We start from the raw sequence: 9,223 nt of genomic DNA on the forward strand, positions 1-9,223 counted from the left end.
ATGATTCAGGGCTTCAACTTGGGAGGTCAAAGAGTGATCGGCATGATAAGAATTAAGCTCTCTATTGCAGATTTGGAGTCAACAGCGCTCTTCCACATGATTGATTGTAAAACTTTATATCACTTACTTCTCGGTCGACCATGGCTACATGAAACTGGAGTAGTACCATCCACATTACATCAATGCTTCAAGTATTACCAAGATGGTGTGCAGAAGCGTGTAATAGTCGAAGATCAACCGTTTGACAAGGCAGAAACATATTTTGCAGATGCGAAATTCTATTTTGAAGGGGATGTCATTCAAGAAGCACTTCCAGTTTCGGTACCTTCTTCTGGTAAGCAAAAACTCGACAAAGGAAAGCATACTATGAATGTTGCCGAGAAGATTTCTGATCCTCAACTTCAAAAAGAACAAGTAAAGAAGCAAGAACTAGAAACTCAACGAATCAAGGTGAATCAATCAATGGTGGATATGTCATCCACAATTGTGTTGCCAACCCCAATGCTTCGTTACGTGCCGCAATCGAGATGGAAGCCAAGACAATCACCTTTCGAAGAGATTTCTTCAAAGACCAAATCTTCTGTCTTTAAAATCGAAGTAGAGACGTTAAAAGAAGAGTTAACCTTTCCGGTTGCACCTCTCCAAAAATCTTACGTAGTAAGGACACCCGTGGAAAACGTTGTCCTAACTACGTCAATTGCGAAGAACTATGAAGACAACCTCGCAAAAGTAAAGTCCAAAAGTTGGTTCGGTCATAAAACTTCAAAGTTATTCGAAATTGCTGGTTACGAAAAAGGTGAACCCGTACGATTGGGTGAACTACTACGAACTGATCAAATTCATGGTTTTACTTCAACACAAGTCAAACTCGTTCGAGCTGGAGAAAATGTTTCATTCACACGAGCGGGGCTAGGGTATACGTCAGAAGCTCCAATCAAAATTTCTAAGATGAAGACGGCTACTTCACAACATACTACAGTAGAAATCATTGATGAGTCTGTAAAAACACCAGTTCCACGGACATTGGTCTTTGATCGAATTGGTAGCCACATCTCGACCACATCGGTATTTGATCGATTGGGTGGTTTAGATGATCGTCATGATGTACAAATTCATAAATCTCGTGCGTCTGCTCTATCTAGACTTGGTCAGAAGGTTGAAGTAAAAATACGAAGGGAATCACGACATCAACCTAAGCAAATGAATAAACATGTGGAGCATAAAGATAGTAGTGGCTTGCATAGCGCTATTCCATATCGCATGAAACGACAAGCAGCTTTAGAAGTCTCGATATCAGATGCATTGATTGTGAAGCGACGCACCATCATCCTCACAAATCAAACGAGTAACAACCGAGCTTAACTGTTGGAACAGACAATTCTAAAGATGTTTTTGTAAATCATATTACCATTGAGGAATTCTCTGAAGAAGATTCTACTTTGTCAGATGAAGAACTCGAAAATGCTCCATCGATCTTTGAAGAAGGCGGACAGGCCACTGTCGACGACTTAAAAGAAATAAATCTTGGGATAATTGAAGAGCCGCGACCCACATTCGTCAACACTCTTCTAAACCAGCATGAAGAATCCGAGTACCTCAAGTTGTTACAAGAGTACAAAGATGTATTTGCTTGGACTTATAAAGAAATGCCAGGACTTGACCCGAAGATCACTGTTCATCAGCTCGTAGTTAAACACGGAGTTCACCCAATAAAACAGGCACAACGTCGTTTTCGACCAGAGTTGATACCACAGATTGAGGTAGAGGTCAACAAGTTGATAGAAGCTAGCTTCATCCGAGAAGTAAAGTATCCAACCTGGATTTCTAACATAGTTCCGGTAAGAAAGAAGAATGGACAAATTCGAGTATGTGTCGATTTTCGCAACTTGAATAATGCATGTCCAAAAGATGATTTTCCGCTCCCAATCATAGAACTTATGGTTGATGCAACTACAGGACATGAAGCCTTGTTTTTCATGGATGGATCTTCTAGTTACAATCAAATTCGAATGTCGCCAAAAGACGAGGAGCTTACAGTCTTTCGTACCCCAAAAGGTATATATTGTTACAAAGTTATGCCTTTTGGACTTAAAAATGCTGGTGCCACTTACCAACGAGCTATGCAAAAGATCTTTGATGACATGCTACATGACAGAGTCGAATGTTATGTTGACGACCTAGTAGTAAAGTCCAAGAAAAGGAAAGATCACTTACAACATCTACGTGATACCTTCAACAGATTGCAACAGTATCAGCTCAAGATGAATCCATTAAAATGTGCTTTCGGAGTTACTTCGGGCAAATTTTTAGGATTCGTGGTTCGGCATCGTGGTATTGAAATTGACCGAAATAAGATTGAAGCCATTCAAAAAATATCGGCACCAAAGAACATTCATGAACTCAAAAGTTTACAAGGTCGACTTGCCTACATTCGTAGATTCATCTCGAACTTAGCCGGGCGTTGTCATCCCTTCAGTCGATTGATGAAGAAAGATACATCATTTGAATGGGATGAAGCTTGTGAGAATGCTCTGAAAGGCATCAAGGAGTATCTTCTCAAGCCTCCTGTTCTTTCTGCACCAATTCCTGAAAAGCCACAGATTCTCTATATTAGTGCACAAGAAATATCACTAGGAGCATTGTTAGCTCAAGAAAATAATGAAGGAAAAGAAGGTGCACTCTACTACTTGAGTCAAACTCTTGTTGGAGTAGAAGTAAACTATTCACCCATCGAGAAGACATGTTTAGCACTCATCTTTGCCACAAAGAAACTCCGGCACTACATGTTGTCGCACACAATCCGACTCACTACACGAGCTGATCCACTCAAGTACATCATGACAAGGCCAATCTTGTCGGGAAGACTAGCTAAATGGGCCCTTCTCTTATCAGAATTTGAAATTATTTACATCCCTCAAAAGGCTGTAAAAGGACAGGCATTAGTCGATTTTCTTGCTGATCATCCTATTCCGGCTGAATGAGAATTGTCTTACGACTTGCCCGACGAAGAAGTATTCTCTATTGATGTGCTTTCAGCTTGGAGAATGTTCTTTGATGGCGCAGCTAGAAGAGGTGGAGCAGGGGTAGGTGTAATTTTTATCACCCCACAAAATGAAGTATTTCCATTATCGTTCGCCTTGACGAAATTATGTTCAAACAATGTTGCAGAATACCAATCTCTGATCATTGGTTTAGAACTCGGACTAGAGATGAAGTTACACCAACTCTATGTGTATGGGGACTCACAGCTTGTCATCAACCAACTCTCAACAAAGTATGACGTTCAAAAACATGAGTTGGTACCTTATCACCAGTATGCTACACAACTTCTAAGTCAGTTTGAAGACATTATCATCAAACACATACCAAGAACCGAAAACAAGCAGGCTGACGCTTTAACTAGTCTTGCTGCAAGTTTGGCTATGCTAGAAGGAGAGACAATGAGTATCTCTATCTGCCATAGGTGGATAATACCTCTTTTGATAGAGGAAAATGGTGAATTGCACGAAGCAAATACTGTCGAAATAGCCGAAGTCACAGATTGGAGACAGCCACTTATCGACTATCTACAACATGGAAAGTTGCCAGACGACCTAAAATACAAAATCGAAATACGTCGTAGGGCACCTCGATTTTTATATTTCAATGATAAGTTATATCGTTGCTCTTTCGACGATATCTTGATGAGATGTCTCGGAGATAATAAAATTCAAGATGCTTTGGAAGAAGCACACTCTGAAGTGTGCGGTTCACATCAATCAGGGCCGAAATTCCATCATAGTCTGAAGAGGATGGGATTTTATTGGCCTACTATGGTGAAAGATTCTTTAGACCATGCAAAGAGGTGTAAAGCTTGCCAATTTCATGGGGATTACATTCGTCAACCACCAGAACCATTACATCCTACAATCGCATCTTGGCCCTTTGACGGGTGGGGACTTGATGTCGTTGGACCACTTCCAAAATCTTCAAGACAACATCTTTATATCCTTGCCGCGACTGATTACTTTTCTAAGTGGGCTGAAGCAGTTCCTTTTCGAGAGGTCAAGAAAGAAACGGTAGTCGACTTCATCAAAAGTAATATCGTCTTCCATTATGGCATTCTACGATATATCATGACAGATAATGGGAAATCTTTTAGCAATGCGCTGATGGATCAATTATGCCTGAAGTTTAACATTAAGCAGAGTTGTTCTAAAATGTACAACGCCGCAGCAAATGGACTCGTCGAAGCCTTCAACAAAACTCTCTACAAACTTCTTGAGAAGGTTGTTTCAAAATCTAAAAAAGATTGGCATGAACGAATTGGAGAAGCATTATGGGCATACAGAACCTCATACCGTACCTCCACACAAGCCACACCTTACTCATTGGTTTATGGAGTTGAAGCTGTTCTCCCACTAGAACGACAAATACCTTCACTAAGGATTGCGATTCAAGAAGGTTTGACTTGTGATGAGAATGTTAAGTTACGTCTGGCTGAACTTGAAGCATTGGACGAAAAAAGATTGGATGCACAACAACGACTAGAATGTTATCAAGCCCGTATGTCACGTGCATTCAATAAGAAAGTTCGACCACGTTCTTTTCAAGTTGGCGATTTAGTTCTCGCTGTACAACGACCAATCATCCTCACACACCGTTCTGGAAAGAAGTTTGATCCAAAATGGGATGGGCCTCATGTAGTGAAAGAAGTATACACTAATGGTGCATATCTTCTTGTAACACTAGAAAGATTACGTCTTGGTCCAATCAACGGCAAATTCCTCAAACGATACTATGTTTGAAAGAATGTTGCTCCCCAACACGAGGCTAAACTGTTTGACAGTACTCCCCAGCACGAGCCTAAACTGTTTGACAATGCTCCCCAGCACGAGCCTAAACTATTTGATAATGCTCATTATCGTACGAGTTTAAACTACATGATACTCCTGACCCGCATGAGTTAAAACTGTGAACGGTCCAAAAAAAAAAAAAGAATTGAGCTCGCTAGATTGAAAACCCGAGAGGGCGGTCTAGGCAAAACTTAGAGCATTATCCATCTGAACTACGTTATGGTTTGATCCCGTTTTTGGGTACGTAGGTAGCCTATAAAGTTACTTCAGGTTCAACCACATCAATAAAAAAAAAATATATACTCGTATAAGGAAAAAAAAGGAATTTTATTAATTTCAAATGAAATAAACAATGTTATAATTTCCTAAGTCCTATACAGTAAAAATAAATAAATAAATAAATAAGTGAAAAAAAAAAAATAAACTTAATATAAAGAAGTAAGGTTCCAAAACTTCTTCTTCAAAGACTCTTTTTTGGCTTCGCAAGCAGTTATTTCATCATCGTCAATGATAGGAGCATTAGATAAGCGAGTACACTCCGTTTCAACAATAAATAGAGTCTCCTCCTCTTCCTGAACTTGAGTTTTAAGAGATTCTTTAGAAGCAACAACTTGTGGTAGCATTTTTCTAATCTGAATCAACTCGTTTTCTACCTCAATTTCTCGTTTAGTCAGTTCAGCTTCTTTATCTTTAACTTCAATCAGTTGCATACGTAAACTATCCACTGATTGACGTTTTAGCTGAGCTTCCTGATCTAAGACAGATAGCTGAAGATCCCTATCATCTGCTGACAAAGATGATAAAGCCTTCTCTCGTCTTGAAAGATACGCTTCTACTCCAGTTATAAGCGATTCGAAGAAGTTAGCACAAGGCATAGGATCAGTTCTGAAAGCATCCTTGAGAGAAGAGATGATGGCAGGCATGTGAAGTGATTGCCATTCTCTTAAGTTGGAAAAGCCCATATTAAGCATCAACTCAACTCTAGATCGAAGGAATTCATCACGAGCTCTATGTAATGCTTGTTGAATGCATAAGTAGATGTCACTATCATGTAAAGAAGCTTGTCGAGTTTGGGTAGAAACAGTAAGCATTCCACGTGACTTCGGAACACTCACAGATGAATCAACCAACTTATTAGAAGTAGGTAAAGCCAATGCGGTAGGAGCCGTATGTGTAGTTGAAGTTGATGAAGTGCCATGGGAATTTTGACGAGGACATGAAGAAACCTCGTCCCCATCACTCTTTGAGGGGTCTTCAGTATCAACCAATTTCGAAAGCCCTCTACTAAGATGACTGACATTCAAAACATCTCCCATACTCGAGAAGGCAGGGAGGATTGGAAAATCTTTTGAGGCGAACAAATCATCAATGGAATGTATATTGGTTGATGATTCTGCGAAATCAATTATATCACAAAAGATTATACATTTAAAAAAAACAAAAACATGAAATTTCTAAAAAAGGAAAAAAGTGTGTAAAATTACCTTTCCTAGGAGACACATCATTCTTATCTTCAGCTTCTTGCCTATCCGGAGTCACACTCGTATCTTTAGGCTCAGTCTGAACAACAAGCTTCAAAGAACCCACGGGACTTGATTTATGAATAACTTGTTCTACATCTACCCCAAGAATGTTGGCCTGTTCTGTTCGAGTAGTCGTTGGAGTCGGCAGTATTTTTTTGAAACGCAATTTCAATTTAGACTCCGTAATGACATTCTGCGTTTCATCAATATGTGTATGTTCTATTCTTCTTTTTCGAGAAGGTTTTGGCGTGGCAAGCAAAGTACGACGTGCCTCACGATCTTCAACTCCTTTTCTTTCATCAAAATTAAAGTTCAGAACGGAGACGCTATCTTCAAGAAAACGAAAATTAAGGGCATCCAAGTGAGATACTACATCTTGAACCCACCAATCCCTATAACTCTTATCAAATTGCCGGTTCATGTCTTGCACTTTTGAAGGAATAAAAAAATTGACTCGACTTTTGGTCTGAGTCAAAGACAACCATAAACTGTATAAGTCTATCCTATCTACGAATCTTGTGAAAGGAATCGGAGTTCCGGGGATACGTTGATGAAAGCCTTGTTGACGAGCAAACCTGTGAGGGCTATACATTTCCACCTCGCAAACATCACCATATCGAAACATAACAAATCCAGGACGACAGCTTATCATGAAAGCTTGAACTTTAGAAGGATCATCACCATCATCAGTCCGTATACTTCTGTGACCTTTTGGTGGCCAAATCTCCTCAGGATGCCATTTAAAATCACTAGAATCCATGGTGATGATCAGATTCCTCGCATATTTAGCACTATCTTCCCAATAAAAGTATGAGTTGGAAACACCAGCTGTGCGAACCAACTACGGAGGTCCAAAGTCAGCATCAATGCTACCAAATACTCCCCGAGGAAAATGAAGTCCAACCCACCCAAACAAGTAATGAAGATGACAATAACTCGTGGAAGCACCTACAACTTTATGTGTTTTCATACCCCAATAGGTCTGAGTTAGACCTTTGTACAGACAACACAGAAGTGGAGGTACCAAACTGAACGTAGTACCTCAAGTCATCAATGCTGCTATCTTGAAAGTACCTGGACGAATAACATCACCATTCTCACAAGGGAGAACAAAACGACACAACCACAAGGAGAGGTATGCAGCTATCATAGCTTCATCTTCAACATCCTGATTTGCAAGAAAATCGAGTCTGATAAACGGATTTTCTCCCTCTTTACGACCCCCCTTAGCCAAAGTAACTCGAGAAGAAAAGGGTCTTCGTAATTTTATTCTAGGATACTGATGGCCATTACGATTAATGTAGAACGACTTTGCCCTTTCTTTATACTCTACTGTCAGACGAGGATTAGAAATTCGTTCAGCTTTAACGTACCAGAAATCAAGCCACTCACTGTGACTAATACAGTCACTCCCTTTTTTAAGAATCAGTAAAGCATATGCCTTGAACAGATACTGACAGGAAAGAGGAAGCCCTGAAATACCGTTGCAACCCATGAGTTCATCGAGACTGGGTACCACTTCTTCATAATACTTACCGGTGATAAAAAGCCCAGAAATCTTCTGCATTTCCCATAAAGAAATGCCAACTTCCCCACGACCTGTCACAAAAGTATTGGTCTCGGGACACCAAAACTCATACAAAGCCCGGTACATACCATTAGGGCGACTGTACTCCTTACTAACTGCAAATATAGCTTCACCAAGGGAAGCTGTCGACTTTCTGCTTTGTAGTTTATGGCTCACGTCCAAGCTCCAGTCCCAAAAAACCACTGAGATATCGAATGTCGCCTCGAGGTTTAATATCCGAACCCCATCGAGTGAAACGTTGCATGATTTTCTATGCCAAAACAGCCTATGGACAATTACGAGTTCGATCATGATGTGGAGGATGACATAAAGATGGCTGGCACTCCGTATCAATCTCATCCCCAAGAAGTAGGTCAACCGTTGAAGGATATTCACCTAGAGCTGCCAAATCAAGTGATGTGTCCTTTTCTGTATCATGTGCCTTCAAAGGACCAATCATCGGTGTGTGCACTGCAAGCTTCAGCTCCAGAGATGAAATATTTTCTCCTCTTAAATGACCAGATATCATAACATGGGGAAAACAAAGCCATTTTCCTTTTTGAGAAGGATCTGCATGGTCATCTACCCAACCTTCACGCGGTAAGCTTCGTTTGAAATGAGTCATATTCCTTGAATCTTTGGAAAGAGTGCCCCTAGTCATTTATGCAAAATTAAAAAAAAAAGGGATAAACACACTTATTCAAATGTAAAGTCTTAAGTACTAGTGTCACCTTGACTAAAATGATATAGGAGTATAAATAAAAAATTCATCATGCTCAATAATACTCTGACACTAAAGATTGGCATGTATAAATATTTCATGACATGGTTCTTCTGTTTGAACAAATCCGGCGTCAAGTAATTTTTTTTTAGCCAATTGACGTTTGTCAGCTAGTTGACATTGTCCACTCTTAAGCACTAATGATAAACAGTTGCTTTAGAGATTGGCCAACTAGTTGGACAAATAGATCGTCGCATGGTTTTTCTACTTGAACAAATCCTGCTTCAAGTGATTTTTCTAGTCAATTGACGTTTGTCAGTCAGTTGACGTTGTCACCTCCTAAGCACTACTGATGAACAACTATGCTAGAGATTGGCCAACTAGCTGGACAAAGAGTTCGTCGCATGGTTCTTCTGCTTGAACAAATCCTGCTTCAAGTGATTTTTCTAGCCAATTGACGTTTGTCAGCCAGTTGACGTTGTCACCTCCTAAGCACTACTGATGAACATTTATGCTAGAGATTGGCCAACTAGCTGGACAAAGAGTTCGTCGCATGGTTCTTCTGCTTGAACAAATC

At 40.0% G+C, this 9,223-nt stretch overlaps 1 protein-coding gene across 1 annotated transcript; it reads left to right on the forward strand.

Moving 5' to 3' along the window:
- LOC147401565 (uncharacterized) lies at positions 1 to 2,981 on the forward strand. Its single transcript, XM_086444405.1, has 4 exons — positions 1 to 1,345; positions 1,447 to 1,807; positions 1,994 to 2,433; positions 2,539 to 2,981. The coding sequence occupies exons 1-4, from the start codon at positions 1 to 3 to the stop codon at positions 2,979 to 2,981; spliced, it is 2,589 nt and encodes an 862-aa protein (XP_086300531.1).
- Positions 2,982 to 9,223: the final 6,242 nt, after the last annotated feature.

This window comes from Akebia trifoliata, chromosome 5 (assembly GCF_017979445.1).
Source record: "Akebia trifoliata isolate Shusen 1 chromosome 5, ASM1797944v1, whole genome shotgun sequence".
Lineage (NCBI taxonomy): Eukaryota > Viridiplantae > Streptophyta > Magnoliopsida > Ranunculales > Lardizabalaceae > Akebia > Akebia trifoliata.